The 17,664-nt window shown below is 47.6% G+C and overlaps 7 protein-coding genes across 7 annotated transcripts; 4 read left to right on the top strand and 3 right to left on the bottom strand.

The window, feature by feature from the left end:
* Positions 1-300: 300 nt before the first annotated feature.
* On the top strand, positions 301-2,858 carry EYB26_003384 (uncharacterized protein; the record flags this gene model as incomplete). Its single annotated transcript, XM_054262685.1, has 8 exons — positions 301-497; positions 556-565; positions 641-650; positions 714-866; positions 926-1,548; positions 1,602-1,784; positions 1,847-2,386; positions 2,442-2,858. 8 exons carry the CDS (start codon positions 301-303, stop codon positions 2,856-2,858), a joined length of 2,133 nt encoding a protein of 710 aa, XP_054118660.1.
* A 1,313-nt stretch (positions 2,859-4,171) lies between these two features.
* EYB26_003383 (uncharacterized protein) lies at positions 4,172-7,825 on the top strand (the record flags this gene model as incomplete). The annotated part of the gene is made up of 2 exons (XM_054262684.1): positions 4,172-6,618; positions 6,676-7,825. The coding sequence occupies 2 exons, from the start codon at positions 4,172-4,174 to the stop codon at positions 7,823-7,825; spliced, it is 3,597 nt and encodes a 1,198-aa protein (XP_054118659.1).
* Positions 7,826-8,123: 298 nt separating this feature from the next.
* Positions 8,124-9,434, bottom strand: EYB26_003382 (uncharacterized protein; the record flags this gene model as incomplete). The annotated part of the gene is made up of 2 exons (XM_054262683.1): positions 8,124-9,086; positions 9,150-9,434. The coding sequence occupies 2 exons, from the start codon at positions 9,432-9,434 to the stop codon at positions 8,124-8,126; spliced, it is 1,248 nt and encodes a 415-aa protein (XP_054118658.1).
* Positions 9,435-9,808: 374 nt separating this feature from the next.
* Positions 9,809-11,058, bottom strand: EYB26_003381 (uncharacterized protein; the record flags this gene model as incomplete). The annotated part of the gene is made up of 4 exons (XM_054262682.1): positions 9,809-9,849; positions 9,900-10,137; positions 10,190-10,776; positions 10,836-11,058. The coding sequence occupies 4 exons, from the start codon at positions 11,056-11,058 to the stop codon at positions 9,809-9,811; spliced, it is 1,089 nt and encodes a 362-aa protein (XP_054118657.1).
* Positions 11,059-11,306: 248 nt separating this feature from the next.
* On the top strand, positions 11,307-11,957 carry EYB26_003380 (uncharacterized protein; the record flags this gene model as incomplete). Its single annotated transcript, XM_054262681.1, has 3 exons — positions 11,307-11,368; positions 11,430-11,643; positions 11,700-11,957. The coding sequence occupies 3 exons, from the start codon at positions 11,307-11,309 to the stop codon at positions 11,955-11,957; spliced, it is 534 nt and encodes a 177-aa protein (XP_054118656.1).
* A 75-nt stretch (positions 11,958-12,032) lies between these two features.
* EYB26_003379 (uncharacterized protein) lies at positions 12,033-12,963 on the bottom strand (the record flags this gene model as incomplete). The annotated part of the gene is made up of 4 exons (XM_054262680.1): positions 12,033-12,212; positions 12,275-12,493; positions 12,556-12,693; positions 12,820-12,963. 4 exons carry the CDS (start codon positions 12,961-12,963, stop codon positions 12,033-12,035), a joined length of 681 nt encoding a protein of 226 aa, XP_054118655.1.
* Positions 12,964-15,043: 2,080 nt separating this feature from the next.
* Positions 15,044-17,303, top strand: EYB26_003378 (uncharacterized protein; the record flags this gene model as incomplete). The annotated part of the gene is made up of 3 exons (XM_054262679.1): positions 15,044-15,076; positions 15,469-15,492; positions 15,555-17,303. 3 exons carry the CDS (start codon positions 15,044-15,046, stop codon positions 17,301-17,303), a joined length of 1,806 nt encoding a protein of 601 aa, XP_054118654.1.
* Positions 17,304-17,664: the final 361 nt, after the last annotated feature.

Genomic DNA, 17,664 nt, shown 5'->3' with positions numbered 1-17,664 from the left:
TGCACCTCTATATATTCACCTCATTCCCTCGTCGAGAACCTTACCCAAACTCTCTCTGCATACACATACACTCATACACCTACACACACCCACACACCCACACACACACATATATATATATATATATATATACGCCGTTCATCTGACCTTATCTGTCGTACACTCAACGTCACCTACCGTTGCGCATGTTATATCTTGGCTAAACGCCATACCATAGCCAGTTCGTTCTGGAAGAGACGAGCTAGTTGCGAAACAACGCATCGCATCTGAAGAACCAGCCCCGGCTCGATTCCACTTACCATGATACTCACCAGCACCCTACCACTCAAAGATGGAACTATAATAGCTGGAAAACACTCCCTTCGACTACCAATGATTGCCCCAAAAGACGAGCCCAACAGTCCCACGACCCCGCCGGGCTTGAGCGCTCCTACTACTATGAGTCTTAGTATTCCACCCCGAGTACGGCTGCCGTCTCGATCGCGAACTGGTTGCTGGTGAGTGCGATGTTGACTGTCTGGTTCTGCTTGGTTTCTGACTCGATTTCTATTCTAGGACATGCCGCGTAAGCTTATCTTCGACAATGACGTCTACCGTTATTATTGCATACTAACAATTATTGTTTCGCTCTTATTTCTAGAGCCGCAAAGGTATGTCTATATCCAACTACGAATCATTCAACCCTTTTAGACTATCAAACTAACGCACTCTAGTGAAATGTGATGAACGTCGTCCTAGCTGTGGCCAATGTGCTCGTCTAGGTCATGGCTGCGACTACAGTCCGCGTTTGACTTTCCGCGATGACACAGCTCGTGTAGTGGAGCGCATGACCGAGGTGTCCACCACCGGCAATGCCGTATGGGATTGTACGTTTGCATTCAAATACATCTCTGTGCTTATATTATGTGCTGACCAAAGCTCATAGCCCAAGCACGCACTCTCTCTCCGCCCGTCACTCCGGGTGTCTACGATCCTCTGCCTCCTTTCTTCATGCTGACCTCAGATGATGAACGTGAAAAGAAAGCAGAGGCCAGCTTCCCGGGTACATATCATGTTATAGTAAACCCAGAAAGCTTTTCAAATTTGCCGGAATACACTGACGAGACGTCATCCGTCGATCTCAACATTGGGCACCTTAAGATTCGCCGGGGTTCCGGAACTAGTTCAACGCTTAGCCAAAAAGACGACCTGCACGGCATCAGTGAAGATCCAAACACTGTTATTCTGGATACTTTCGAAGATAGCACCCATCGCTCTCCTGTCGCCAATTGGAGGAGGGCGAGATTATCTCCTGCATCGGACATCACTTCTACCTCCACTTTGGCCTCTCCTACATTCTTTCCTCCCGAACAACATGGCCCATTGACATTAGACCCGGCTACTGCTAGATACAGCAGTCAGGAAGAGTTACTACTTGCTCACTTCCGCGATGTGGTCTGGAAGCAACTCATCCAAGGCCAATCGAGTCACGATCTCTTTTCTCCTCTCTCTAGTCCTATAATACCAGGTGTAGAGATCTTTGAAGACCTCGCATCCACTTTTCAACCTGTGAGTTTAGCTCTTCCACTTCTGACGTGAACCCATATACTAACATGTCAAAGTTATACCATGCTATCATGGCTGTATCTGCTCTCAGTCTAGCTCGTCAGCACCGCAGCAAAAGTATTGATGCTTTGCAACACTACCAACAAGCATTCCCTTCCCTTCAGATTGCCCTCCGTGATACGAATGATCTTTGTTCCGACGGTCTTTTCCTGACCCACTTTCTTCTTTTGGTCTACGAGGTGAGATCAACATTAAATATTGTATGCTCTAAAATGATATATACTGACTGGCCCAAATCCAGGTGGCCGCCGCTGAAGAAGCCGGATCGAATCTATGGTCACACCACATGGCCCGGTTAACTCAAATCTCCCTCATGCGAATATCGCAGTTCGGTAGCGAGCAGTACCCTTATATCGTCTGGTTGGTTTGCAATATCGATCTCTATGCTTTACTCAGCGGTGCTGGCACTGGCGAGTTCCTTAAAACCATGCTTGACAACAATCTGCTTCCCAGCTCAGGGAGTCAATTGTATCCTGTGGCTCCAAGTGGGCACAGCGTAATCTACCCAGAGGAACACGAGACATTACCCTCTGTTCTTCACTTCAACCACGAGACGTTTGTTCTAGCAAGTAGGCTCGCTTTCCTTGCTGCTGACCTTCGCCACCAAAGTGACGAGTATCATACTGGTTCACCACCATCTCCGAATCGGGCCTTTGACCCCAAAAGGCGTCTTTACGAGATCAGGGACAGCTTCCACCGATTGTGGGACTGCCCACAGGCTCATTACTTGTGTGAGAATATGAAAACGCTACCTCAGCGATCTCGTGAGGTATTGCAAAATGTACGTTTCGCATTTATGATTTTTCATGATAATTTCAGGGCTGACGTATCTTCAGGCATTGTCGCTTTACCACTCTTGCATGCTTTTCTCTTACACAAGCGTGTGGAATGGACAACTGCTCGGACCGGAAGGTGCTTCTGACGAGATTCTGGCTCACCACACAAACAATATCTTCCACATTGCAGAGAGCATTGTCCACTCGAATCAGTTCGATCTCCGCTTTATCATCTTTCCACTTTTCATTGCTGGTGTCTCAACCTCATCAACGGGTCAGAAGATGATGGCAATGGACTTTATATGCAGTATGGAAAAACAAGGCATCGGACGCAACGCCACGACTACACGACATTTGCTTCAGATGGTCTATCAAGCACAAACCGAACAGCTTATGACTATTGGCCACTCGGCTAATGTTGGGTGGTCGGATGTGATGGTCCAGCAGGGTATACAAATCGTCAACTTTGGACTGTAGAATATCTATGCATATACACACTACATGGTTATCTTTGATTACGCCATTGTTTTGTTTTTGTTTTTTGTTCTTTTTTTCTTTTTTTCTTGCTGAATTCCTTTAGGAAGATATACGGGGTTTGGATTGATTCTTGTACTTTTATGATGACATACACGTGAGCAAGCGATTTGAGGATTGGCCTGGGCATTGTGCGGCATTTTGGGTTACTTGCATTTTCTGCGCATATACATCGGACTGTCAGACAGGACTTCTCAATACACGAGGAGAAGACCCATACAATATTTAGTTACACATTTCATGAACCATTTACATAATGTACAATTGCCACCAGAGCACTACAGAGTAACTTGGGCTTCTCGTTTCTTTACAGAGTAGAATAGAGAATAAATATGTAGTATGCAGGTTGAATCACAATCCATCTGGGTCTATATTTAGAGCATACCATGGTTAGCGGGTCTCGGCCCGGTGCGGCAAAGCGGGTCGCTTTGAGGTTAACCAATCATGTTGCAATCCTGATGTATTTTTTGTTTACTACTTCCATGCTGCACATTCTAACTGCTGCAGAGAATATGTACGGTGCTTGGATAAAGACGAACTATCGAAGTATTATCTACATATAGTATAGCCAATACAGTCGTAAACAATGAACGCATACGGAGTATAGTAAAATCTACATGGTAGTTGGAGAACTTCAATATTGACTAACTCAAATAGTAAAGGTAACCGCCGAGAAACTGTGATATCTCCCGCCACCAGCCAATCACAGCTCCAGAAGACCAAATCTTCTGCTCTCTCCCCCCGCTGCCCAGCCCATTGAGCTCTAGTCCGGCCAATCACCGCTTGAATCGCCCTCAGTTGCGCAGCTTGCGCTTCCTTCCTCATCGTTGGCGCCTGACCTTGAACAACCAAACATTTCTTCTACTTTGCTCGTCGGCTCCTGAAACTGTGTCCTTCATCTTATTCCCTTCTTTTCTTTTTGTTTTCTATTTACGACCTTGATCGGATTCTCAGAATATTTACGACTCGTGCAAGAGTTGCATTCATTTTCTTCAGTCCGGGAGCGCTTTCCCCTGCAGACCATCCGATAAGAGTTTGCCCCTCATCTAAGTGTGAGCTGGATTCATACTGCCAACAGGTAAGCCTGCATTGAACTATTGTCTCAGGATATTCAAATCACACAGAAATTTGTTTCAGAATATGACTGTCATGACTTTTCTTGCCTACTAGTTGTCTGTTTGAGGTATACTAAAATAATTTGTGGCACAGACTCTCATCGTCACTACGCGCCTCCCGCTATCAGGCTGAAGCTCACCATGAGTCCTACTAACACTAATTACCATGGCCGACAAGGGGAGGAGATGTTCCTGAACAGCCCTTCTGCGGCTCGACGAGATGGCGATGAATCTCCAATCGTGGGACCTTTGAGAATCAATAAACCACCTTCGGCAACGCCTACCCCGCAGCCAACAGCTCCTAATAACCCTGCTCTTCCGTATCCCGATGACCGACCACGGCCACAACAACAATCATATTCGCCTTCCAGCCAGACCACGCCATACCCTCAACCAAATAGTCGCATTGCCAGTCCTGCGCAGAGCTTAACGTCTTCTACGGGTGCTACATCCCCAGCAGACTACCCCTCTGCCTTGCGGCCTCGCGATGGACGAGAACAGAAGCCCTCTTTGGCCGAACGACGGGGTAATGCGCCTCCAAAGCCTTTACCAGAGTCACCTGGTCCCGATACTCCTGATAAAGATGCCCTCTTTCAGAAATTTCCTCCTCCCGGGCCACCTCGTCCCGTGGCAGCCGAGTCTAATGATGCTAGATATAACCAACAATATTTCCCACCTCCGTCGGCTACGAGCGCAGCACAGACTCGCTTGAGAGCTAATAATCCGGATTCTATCAATCGCATTAGCTCAACGGCATCTAATTCAACGACTCGCGCGCAGAGAGGTTCACCTCCGCCGCCTGAAACTCCAATTGTTGGCCCCGGCCAACGGCCAGGAGCTGATATCGAGGCTCGATTTGCGGCTGCAGGAATTGCCGGCACATCTACTCTGGCAAACTTGCAGTCGCGTAATGCAGCTGCTCAACAGCGAGCAAACCAATATACTGCTCAGATCGAAACGACTCGCCCTTGGACTCCAACCGAGCAACCAGGTACGCAACCACATGGACCCCCCACCGTATACCAGGGTTCCAGCGAGATTGGCACCCAACAATATCCTCCATCCACATCTGCCCAGCCTATGCCTCAACAACTTCCCCCAGTCAATCATGCTGATCGTCCCTCGATCCCTCCAAATGCTCTGGAGCAGGACCTCCAGCGAATGAACCTTTCTGCTTCTCCACCCCCAGCTTACTCGAGTGTATCTGGTGCCAATGCCTCTCAACAATATCCTAATGAGAAAGGACGGCCAGCAGTTGGTTCTCCTCCTCCGCAAGGACATCCAGCCTCAACTGGGGCACCCTCCGTTGCTGGCTCAGCGGTGGGAGCCGCCGCAAGCATTCCCCCGATCAGCTCTCCTGCTCCTTCTGTGCAAAGCCACCCGGCTTTTGCCAATGATCCAAGACAACAACAGCAACAGCTACCCCAACAACTACCACCTCAGGGACCACAGCAAGTCATGTCGCCGCAACAAGCTCAGCCAATAGGTGCAATCATTGAGCAGAGCATCCAGACAAGCGCATCCCCAGCTCCTGGAGGATTTCCACCAGCATCACCTCCGCCCTTGCCTGAGGGTTGGATTGCACATCTTGATTCAAACTCTGGTCAATATTACTATATCCATCTTCCTACGCAGTCTACTCAATGGGAATTTCCAAAGGGGCCCACGCCACTTAATCTGAACGAGACACCCATGTCACCTGTTGGCAGTGTTTACAGCGCCCACCCTCTCACCTCCCCAGCATTTTCTACCTTTGGTGGTAAACCACTGGCATCGCCGGGAGTGCCCATGACACCTTTGTACGAAGGTAGTGTAATGGGACTTAGTGCGGTTGGAACTGCCGTCACTGGCCCTCCTCCTAGTAGTGGGGTCGAGTTATACAAAGTTGCTGCTACAAATGGTGTCTACTTCGGACCCTACTTGCGGTATTGTAACATGGACCTAGAACGGGGTCTCTGGTTAGGGTCTATCTTGCTTGTTACCGACGCTCCGCAGCCTCCGACAATCCATATTCATCAGAGTGTGGATTTATCACCCAATCCTCGACAGTTGAAAGGGGTCAATATACATCAACACCAGCGCTGGGTGTTTTACAAGTACGATGTTGATTTGCCAATGGATGACGCCGGTCCTGCAAAATGGACATATGCCATCACATCTCATCTTGGCTGTACACGGTACGAGTTCCTTGTCGCAGGACGACACGAAACGAACTGGAGGTTTATCGCTACTTCGGGGAATGATTTCTCTCTGAATGTCAGTGCCAATGAGCGAGCTCGTCTAGGCGGTGCGGGCTTTATGTGGAAAGATATCATGCAGAAATATGCAGAAGTTGGAGGATTTCATTGTCAATTAGGGCTTGGTGGTCAAATTTCAGCGGATAGAATCTGGAAAGAGATACCACTGCTCAAGCAATGGCTCAGTATCCACGGCAAAGAGCAGCGAAAGAATGCTCCATGGACGCCAGCACATGAGGATGAAGTTTCACATGCTTATTTCCATTTTTATACGAGTCATTTTGATCAGCCACATCTTCGAGAGGCTTTTGCACAGATTCCGTATATCCTGCAGTTGGATGATCATGATATGTAAGTCATTTCTGATTTTTTTTTGTTCTTTTACCTTCACTAATATCCGACAATTAGATTTGACGGCTTCGGCTCTTACCCACAACATATGCAATTCTCAAATATGTTCAAAAACATTGGCCGTATTGGTATTGAGATGTATCTACTCTTCCAACACCATACGACCTTGGAGCTTCTCCGCAATGTGAACTCCGATCATGATCTCTTCACGATTACCGGGACAGGATGGCATTTTGTCAAATATTTGGGTCCAGCAGTCGTTGTCGTTGGCCCCGACTGTCGATCAGAACGAAACCCTCACCAAGTCATGGCTGGCCCAACGTATCAGGGACTGTTCCCGAAAATTGCGCTACTACCTCCCAGCGTACAGCACTGTATCTGGATGATTTCTGTCCCTTTGATCTATCCACGCCTTGAGTCCACGGAACAGATAGCAAACGCGGTTGCTACGGGAAAGAAGGCTGTTACCGGTGCATACAACCTCTTGGGTAAAGTGACCAGCTCGGTAGCTGGTGTTGTAGGAGCAAAGGACGCAGTCGGCTCAGGATTTGATGCAGTCAAACGGGCAGTTGGCAAGACCGGATTGATGGGAGGTGTGCTCAACCCCTTTGGCGAGATTGATATTCTCGATGAACTCCGAGACCAATGGACGCATGACTCTAAAGATCTCGAGCGCACATACCTCATTCGCACTCTGCAGGGCATTGCCAAACAAAAGTCTATCCGCATGACTTTTCTGTCTGGCGCAGTCAACGCCTGTGGAGCAGGTCTAGTCCATGATCCCAGCCACCCATCAGACCACAAAACGATGTACCAACTCATCGCCTCACCGGTGGTCAACACACCACCATCCTCCTACATCCTCAAACTCCTTCATAACAACAAAGCGCTATATGTCCCCGCCAACGGCCAACGCTCCACCCCCTCCCAACCAACAGATACAAAGGAGGACATGCTCGAACTTTTCCAGACAGATGTCACAGGCCAACCGCGAGAATACCGTCGCCTAATGGGACGACGCAACTACGTCGCCATAGTCGCGTATGATCCGGAGGTTGTATCGGGCACATTTGGCCAGACGGACATGCAGCGTGGAGGGGGAAAGCTTAGTCTTGCCGCCGATTTTATGGTTCAGGGTGAAGGTGCTTATGGAAGTGTGGTCAAGTATGGACCTGTTATTATTCCGAATTTGGGATTTGGTCAATAATCTAGTTGTACGGTCTCCTTATACAGTTCTATCTTCTGATTCGTTTTTTCGTGCTTACCTTTCTCTCGCATTATTTTTGAACAATACCATGAGGCTGTCTGTTCTTCTGTAAATTCTGATTTTACGCTAGATACTCATACTATTTACATATCATCAATATTTCTGTTCCTATATTGCAGCTCTTTCGTAATATTTTTGTGCTCGCTAAAACATTCGCGTCAAACATATGTAAAGGTATAATTTTAAAGCAAAGAAAGATTCTCAACACCTAACCAATCCAATTTGTCTCGGTGTACAATTATAACCATCTCCATGAACTCGGGTCCCCGCCAGGAACACATAGACCAATTCGCCAAAAGTAATCGCGATGCGCAAAGAAGAGCTCCCAGATTCGATAGCGGTTTGGTACCAGAGACCATTGCGTTTTCACTTCGTCCCGCTTTTCTTTTTCGGCCAGTTGTTCTTGTTGTTGTTGATTATCAGACGATGATAACAATATATTTTCTCGCTGTGGGACCATGCTCATTGCGAGTAAAGAGAGGTTTTTGACTGTCTCTTCTTCCCTATCTCCCTCGCTGCTAGATATACAGCGCTTATCCGCATTCCCAACGCAGTGCTCAACATCCTCGCGCGAAGGCGGTAGATCAAGCTTTGAGATGTAGATTTCACCTGCGTGCGGCGCATATCCCCATTCCGTCAGCGGTAGAAGAGGGATTGGATCATTCACATGCGTTATGCGTCGATATCGCATTTGTGTATCATCCTCCTTTCCTTTTGAAAGGTCAAAAATTTCGCTGATAAAATCGGCCATCTTGTCATTTCCAACCTTGGGCTCTCCGAACGTCGTGACGTGCGGATCCAGGCCGCGAGAGTACATCTCCAGACTGGCCAAAGCCGCCACAGCGCCGCCGAGGGAATGCCCGATGAGAGTGACTTCATAATCCGGGTATTTCTCGAGGGCCTGTGTGACGGCGGAAAGGACTGTGCCGCGAGAGTTTTTCCATGATGTCCAGAACCCGGCGTGCACGGTGCAGTTTTGGCATTGCTTTGGTTCAATCACTGACGGCTTGTTGTTGTTGCCGTCGTCGTCCCCGTCAGTAGGGTAAGGGACATATGTCTGCGGAACGGCTGAGAGGTCGATGATGGTATTCGTTAGTGAGTACGTGCCGCGGAAAGCGACTATTATACGTTTTGCAGAGGGTGCATGCGATAGAGCAATGTATCCGCATGAGTCGGAGAGCAGAGGGCCCGTGTTCCAGGTCTAAACCCACAAAAGTTCAGCTCAAAGGTCCTTCAAGAAAAATCAAATTTGCGCGATACTCACCGTGATTAACTCAAACCCTTTAAACTCCTCGCAATGACTTAAACATGCGAATGGATTGTGGATTCCAGTTGTTCCAACACAATACGCGATATCCGCTAGGCGTGCTGATTCCTCGAGTTCCGCGAATAGGGCTTCGGATACAGTTCTGTCCGTTATGTCTTCTTGGTTTTGCTGTTTTTGTAGAACATTTTGTGCATCGCCATGGACTACGGCTGCATCTGCCAGCAGGGTAGCGGCGAGTAGAATGAGCGCGAGGCATTTGATCAAGCCGCGCAACAGCGTCATTGTTGTGAATCAACGCTCAGCTTATGAATCCTGTGTTTATTCATGACGATGGAAGCCACAAGTCAAGAATCGCGAAATAGGGAAGCGAAAGGCAAATAATGATTTATTTATAGGAGCGAATCCAAAGGTTGAAGGATGATGTCGTCACACGACCCTGCCCAATCTGGGGTAAGTTGGACTTTACTAGATTAGTACTAGTGGAACCAAAACCTTATTTCTTGTTCAGGTGGGCGAATCAAGTGAGAGTTTATTCCTCATAGGCGGCCATAAGCATCAGTATTTGTTTATTTTTGATACGTCAAATTCAATATACGACCACTACACTATTAACTATGTGTATATACACTCCCTCAAACATGAACGAACTGCTTGCTTCAAATGGTCCACACAACAACTCTGCCGTCCACACCACTCGCTACAGAACTGTCAGCTTCTGCGATACGAATATAGAGATAAGAGACTTACTGGTAAACTTCCTCACAATACCGCCCTGCTCCTCATAAATGCGGACGGTGCTGATAGTGTTCTGGTGAACCGTTTCAAGCTGTGTGGTACTCTGGGCCTGACCACGAAGATCCATTTGACGGAACATATTCAAGGCAGACTCTTCCCGAGCGCCTCCGGCTGGACCACGCTTGCTTTCAAGCGAGCCGACTAGCTCCCATCCGTTTTCATCGCCTTGAAGGCGGTAGACTTCGCAGTCCTGTAATGGATTAGCGGGGCCCATTATTAGACCGAAAGAGACAAATACTTACATGGCCGGCAGCAATGATCTGATCTTCACCACTCCAGACCAGACTGTTGAAAGGCAGCAGTCTAGTGCTAATGTTAAGCATGGCCTTTGGTGGCTGATCGGGAGCACTTGGGTACACAACAGTCACGCTGCTATCGTGCGAGACAAATGCGAGTGCATTTCCGCTAGGCGAAAAAGCAACTCCATGCACCCATCCAGCAGTGTCATTCAAGTACTCGCCGCAGACGGTGTTGAACGGAAGCCGCTCACCCCAAGCCGAGGGCTCCGGTCTCTCATCAATGCCCTTGATGTAACTGGAGAACACTCTGGCATGAGAATCTGTAGATCCAGCAGCCAAAAGAACCGAGTTGGGGTGCCATGCGAGGGTAGTTATGGTACTACGGATGGGCTTCTTCAGATGCTTGGAAATCCACCAGTCGTTTTCCTCCTCGAAGTAGCAAACGGCGATTACTCGAGCTCCAGAACCGACGGCGAATTTCTGCTCGGAGGGTGACCATCGAACATATGTAGCAGCGCGGTTGATTCGGAGAAGAACGAGGGTAGGCTTCCAACCATTGGGTGTTTGCTCCCAAACGTAGGCATTGCGGTCTATGTGGAAGAAGTCAGTTTTGAGGAGCACATTAGCTAAGATAAATGACAATATTCACCTTGTGAGCAAGTAACAATACGCCCACTGTCTGGCGCAATGTCAACACCTGTGACGGTCTTGTCGTGGCCTTTCAGTTCATCTTTCAATGTAAACTTGTTGCCTGACGCCTGGTAGAGCTCCACATTGTTGTCTCGAGCTACGGCCAAAGTACTCTTGTCTTGAGAGAAGGAGTGGTCCGCAATTGGGGAGTGGAAAAGGTGGTGAACCTCGGGAGAAGCCATGTTTATCAATTTGGAAATGAGTTCGACAGGAGTGTCTCTCTACTGCCGGGATGTTAAGTTTGTTTGTGATGGCTTCGCTGATGAGGGGCCCGGTGTTGGATACATTGACGCCGTGCCGCCCGGTGCACGTGACTTGCGTAGCTCCAACGCGCTAGGTGATTTTCCTACGGGAGCCGACTTCAATCTTCAATTACACCGAACAAATTTCTTCTCAAATCAGTGAATTGGCAATCATCGCAAAGCTCAATATGGCTGCCAGGGTTCAAAACGGCCAGGCGAATGCTAAAAATGTCGGCGCCCCAAATCAGACGTAAGTGGTTCAAGCTGCTGAGTTATGAGCTTCCTGAAACTAATATATCTTTTTTGGATAGGCTGTACATCAAGAACCTGCCGGACAAGATCAAGAAACCAGACCTCCGAATGGCATTATATACACTTTTCTCTACATACGGACCTGTTTTGGATGTGGTGGTCTTGAAAACGGCAAAAATGCGAGGACAGGCACATATAGTCTACCGAGATATTCAAGCTAGCACTCAGGCTATGCGTGCTCTCCAGGGATTCGACTTTTTCGGCAAAGAGCTAGTAAGTTGTATTCTTCATGGTTGCAACAAGACTAGCCGCTGATACATTGGTTATAGAATATCGTATATGCCAAAGGAAGCTCCCATGTCATTGCTAAGCTTCGCGGTACTTATATGGCAACCGCCACGGCGAATGCACCGACAGGAGCGTCGACCGACTTGCAAAAATCTATCTTTGGTGCTCCACCTTCGGCGGCGACTGCCGCCACAGTTGGTACCAAGCGTCCTCGTGAGGAAGAAAGTGACGAGGGCGAGGCACCCATGGATGAAGATGAGAGTGATGTCTCAATGGAAGCATCATCGGACGAGGACTAACGGTTCTTCTACGTCAACCAAACGGTAGTAAATTCGTGTCGATAAACATGAACTCGAACCGTCAATCGCTCCGGACTATGATCCCACAAAGAGCCGGCTGGGAAGACTTAAATTAATGCAGCCACCAACAAGGCCGAGCCATGTGAGAAGATAATCTTCGGGCTCAATGTTTTTATTGCCGGTAATAGCTTCCATGGCACTGGCGGTGTTACAAGGGTGAACGAAGTAAGCTGGAATGCCGGACTTGGGATGATACTGTTCTTAATGAGTTCATGAAAATCACAGAACCAACATCGCGACGGGGTGTCATGACATACTCCAAAACTGATACCGCCCATGACGCCGTTGTTTCTCAATGATTGTTGGTGTTGGCGCGGGACGAGGAAATTATAAATATCATCTAATGCCGCAGGGCCTACCTGGGGGGTCTCTCTTAGGCAGAAGTACATGACAGGTACATGATATGATGTCGAGAGTGCAATGTCATAGTCAATGGTTAATTGTTCTTCATCGACGCCATCCCGAATCAAGGTTTCCTAGTGCGTAGATTCCCTATTAGAACGACTGTAATAACTCCACGCACAACTTGTATTCTTACTTGATCGTCGTCCTCGATCACATCTTCTTCTAAATCCCGAGGACTTCCTATGCGTTCTGTCGCAATAGCATTGCTATTCTCAAGAGGTGCTCTCGGAATACTGGCGGACTTTGATATCCTCAAAATTGGATTCTCTAGCTGCAAAGACGCGTCTAATCAGTTATGATCTGTATAATTCCGCTACATCAACTGCTGCTCTCGATACGCATCATGTAAGGGACTCGCATGTCAGATAGTTCTATTCGGGTTTTGCTTCACACCGACCTCAGATCTCAAATATTCCACAGCTAGCCACCCCAGACTTTGGGCACCTCCAGCTGCATCAACTCGTCTCACAAAAGCCTTGCAGGCACAGTCGAATCTATCAGCCGCCAGGAACGGAAACATCGAGTCCTCGCCACTCGCCATGCAGGTCTCCCACGTTGTGTTTCAGAGCGTGGGCCACTATCGACTGTCCAGTATACTACGTTTCGTGTCGGTTGGTATTGTGGTAGGCGGTCAAACTCCCACCTCGTGACAGGATTACTTTACGGCTTACCGGTACCGTATCCCGGATATGGTGAGTGCAGCACATAAATCCACTCACGTGCTCTCATTGGATATCAACCGGTCCTCGTTATATATGCATTCAACCAAGTACACACAGTCACGATTAGACGATAATATTGACAGATAAGTGAAAAGATCTAACGACTAAATCTCAGTAGGAAGAATGGGTTTCAAAGACAGATCTCAACGAAGAGATGCAACAACGACGAGCGCTCGTTGAAAGATGGGCTTCTGCAGATCAAGCTTTCCGAGACATAATTCAATAAGCATCCATTAATTTTATCTCCATGGGGTGCTTATGAACTGATTATAACCTACTCTTATCATCGCGGTGCATCCTTAAGAGATTCACCACGAGACTTCCCTCCGAACCTTCTCCAAGTGCCTCCTAGCCCCAGTTAATAGGGAACAACATTCTGACAATTATAAGCATCTTTTCAATCTTGAAGTCCGCTCATGAAAGAGGACAGCTCATGTTCGACATGTATTCTCCGAAAGATTTGGCACGTCAGTTGGAGTACTTTACGCCTGGGTATCTGGATTTGGAAAGCCCAGGACCGAGAGGCCGACTATGACCTAGACAATTTATGGGATCATATACCGGAGTCCTATACCCTCGATATTCCCCGGGGCTTACGAACCCCAATGATAGCAGGGAATCTGGCCTTCATTGAGGGCTTTGATACGCATGCCGATGACTCCAGAGAGTCCTCGCTTGGAAAAATTGTGCAATCGTGATTATGCGGGACACGATAAAAGCATATAGACGGGGTCTGACTGAATACAAGGTGCTGTTCATGTTGACGTTGCTGGATTTCAGGCCAGGTAAATGATAGAGGTCAGGGCCGCAACGTGACTTCCACTTGAACAGGATGAAGTCAGCAGCCAATGTCAAAATCGTAGTTACCTATGGGATCACTAACAAAATTGACATTTATACAATGCTAATTAACCTCCCACCAACAACTAGATCCCATTATTTGATAGAATTGAATTAAGATTGAAATAGGATTATATAACATATTTTAAAACTAAATTCAGAAAATAGCTATTAAGCGCTGGGATTTTTTGTATCCCATACTACGTACGTAGTACAATTTTGACCTTGGATAGACACACAGAATACAATACGTTACGGTACCAGTACGGTACGCGTCCCGCTCACCTCCTCAACTCGATCTATTCTTTCTCTTTCCTCCATCTGTGGTCGATATTGTCAATGATTGTCAGTTCTCGATGCATTTGATTCTAGACAATTTCGAATTGATATCAGAAGTGCAAAGGGGCATACCCGTTTGCACCTTTGCACTATCACGTTCTCCAATGTGGCTGGGCGATAGGTACTGGTAGCCGCTAGGCATCTAGGTAACCAACAACACACCGTTTGCGGAAGCCGACTATGAGTTTCATCGCTTGTACACCGCAGATTCGCCGGCAGTTAGCTAATGCTCTACCTGAGTAGTCCTCGGGGCTAGTGTTTACGGCCATCATTTTGCGCATTGGTAATGCGTGAGAGAAAGCCTATCTTCCATATAGCCTCAGCCGGCCTGTATGTATGTATGTATGTCACCGCGGGCGCATTGAAGCATGGCATGATCAAACTCTGGTCAGAGGTTAGCTTGCTTTAATCCTCACTGGCTGTTACACTATTGTGCTTAGGTGCAGCACCAGGATAGATCGTGCCTCTCTGAGTGGATACATAACACTGCAACATTGATACCCGCAAAGCTTACGAAGCCGGGACGCACAGGGGAGTAAAGCATGTCCACCAATCGACCTGCACCAGCTGCTCCGTTTTCGAACAATACCTTGTTTTTGTTGACCACGATACATCACAACCACCAAGCGCAGACACTGAATACAGCCAGCTACTGTTTGGTACTCCGTATGGCCTGCACCTCTTAATTCCAGTAACTCCGTTCTGACGTCTGTTCCCATCATGTCTGCGCTGGGACCACCGCAGCATGCGGTGGTGGGTTATTACCAGAATGACCTCTGGAAAATACACCACGATGGATCACAACGCTTTCGTCCTTGTTTTGATGCTCCTCGCTCGAAATTGCATATCAACTTATTCTTGGCCTTGTTGACGTTATTCCACCTAGCTCTAATGTCTGCGCCCACATTGTCGAAAACTTCTTCAAAGCACTCAGTCTTTCTAGCATTCTTATCTCAATTGACATCTCCACAAGGCGATTACAGTTGATCGATATAATACGATCGTGTGAAACAATCGTTTCTCTAACTGATTCAGTCTCGTCGTCCCGTTCGAATCAAGTTCACGGCTTGCCCATCTCGAACCTAGCAATTTTACAAGGGATACTAGGGTCATGCAATGCACTTGAGAAGATCTGTCCCACATAGATCCTAGCAGAGGTATTCTATCAGGTAAATTGCCTTCTTGTGCACATTTTCAGTGCCGTTCACATGCTGACTGCTATTGATGGAAGAGCTACTACGAGCTTTCTCTAATGGGTCACGCATCTTCGAAAGAAGTGCGCCGTGAACCTCAAACAACGAGGCGATTGTCGAAACCACCGACTAATATATCCTCGATCAATACAGATCAAACAAAGGCCGGAAAGTTGCCTAGAAGCCCTGATCATGACCGGACCCAACTACTTGATGAGTCCATGTTCTGGAAGAGCCCATGGACGGGGGATCTCTTACCTAAAGCCAATCCCGAAACAGATTTGACGGACCGCAACAGGGTGCGGTCGTTCACGTCGTTCGCCAGCTTACAGCCCGAGTCACGAGGGTCCCTCCAGGGGAGCAAACGCTGGTCCAGCATTGACGACTTTGTTCTGACGAAGCATGACAGCTCGCCGCCACGATCGAGCTCTTTCATCTCTAGGAGACTTTCAAGGAGACCATCGATGGTTCAAAGACCAAATTCCCAGCCACAATCAGAAGGAGTGACAGTTGGAGAAACTCGCAGAGAGCCCGTTATTCATTTTGGTCCTTCGGATATTGGAAGTCATGATCTGCATTCATCAGTCGAAATATTGACATCAGAAGACCGGTCACCAGTCGAAGATTCTCGGATTCTTATGGGTCGTCGAACATCTTTCCGTAGACCGGGTGTTGCGACCCGAACCCCCTCCTGGGGCTTGTATTGCACACCGCTTTCGTCAATCCAACAAGAAGATGAGAAACCCTCTTTGCCTGGCATCTCTACGTCACAGTCTGTATACGAACAGGAAGAGGAAGATGACTATATGCCGATCTCTAGATATCATAGTCGTGCCACGTCTCCAGTCGCATTAGATTACTCCCACTTGAGTGGGTTCAAGAGAGGCACTTTAAGAATCGTCAATGCCTCTGTATCTCCGGCAAGCACTGATCGCATTCGCCTTCTCACAACATCGTCCTCCCACGGCAAACTTCCCAAACCCACCTTGTCTCAAGGCGATTCCGCCGTATTTATTTCAGATAGCGCACATCAGGATGACGCTGTTGTTATCCCCGATGGTGCATTTTACTTTGAGGATTCGGACGCCTCGGGTGGTGGCCATTATCTGGGGACAACTGAAGCTCTGACCTCGGAAGCAATCGAATATACAAGGATGGAAGAGATTCAATCCAATACAAACGCTGATAGCGGATACAGTTCAGTCAGCTCGATCCACTCCGGCAAATCTACAGGACAGTCGGGATCTTCGCCTTCCAGCTCCCCGATGTCTAGTCCTACGCGGTGCGAAATGGGAAGTCCTTCGAATCGGAAATCATACCTTGTCAAGAGTATATCATCAAAGCCAAACGATGTCATTCTGAAAAATCTCGTTCTGCCCGGAAGCAGCCAGTCCTCAACCTACAAGAAAGCCAACAATCCCGAATTTAAGCAACTACCATATACCATTTCTGAGCAAAATCGCTATTATGCTCAGCTCAGCCCCTTGAGTATCCCAGCTGTTCCGGAAGCAATTGGCATTTACAACAAAGTGAGCGACGATGAGATCTCAGAAAGCGAGATAGATGACGATGAGCAGATACAAAGTCCTTTTTCACCTATTCTGCCGAAGCACGCCTTTGCACAAGTTACAAAGGAACAGTTCGAGGAAACAACCCAATCAGCAATTCCAAGCCATACTCTTCCTCCTACAGATAAGGCACAAAACTACGAAACACCTCGGGGACGAGCCCAATCACGCAGTTTTGGCCGTAAAAAATTGGTCAAGAGTCGCAAAGTCGCCGTTTGAATTATATTTAAAAATCATCTGTCAGTCTTTACTTTCCTCCTCTTTAGCAAAGTCTGTTTTTTTTAATAACGCAGCGTTCCTTTATATATCTCACATTAATTCGTTCATGTACCACTCATTATCTATGTTTCATGATCTATCCTTGGGACGTTAACATATTTGGAGTTTATTTTATATCTCTTGTTACTTCCATCTTCCTGCGTCTTCTCTGCTTTAGACGATCCGTCCGCATAGCTTATTATCCATTAAAAACAATCTGCCTGGAAACCATCCCGGTCTAAGGTGACTAGAGCCTGTTTTACGTCTCCCTTAAAAAATAAGGAAGAATCACCGTTTACTTCTTACTATTGAAAGTTTTTCG

The sequence above is a fragment of the Talaromyces marneffei genome, chromosome 2 (genome assembly GCF_009556855.1).
Source record: "Talaromyces marneffei chromosome 2, complete sequence".
Classification (NCBI taxonomy): Eukaryota; Fungi; Ascomycota; class Eurotiomycetes; order Eurotiales; family Trichocomaceae; genus Talaromyces; species Talaromyces marneffei.
This window is presented reverse-complemented; position numbering and strand designations above follow the sequence as displayed.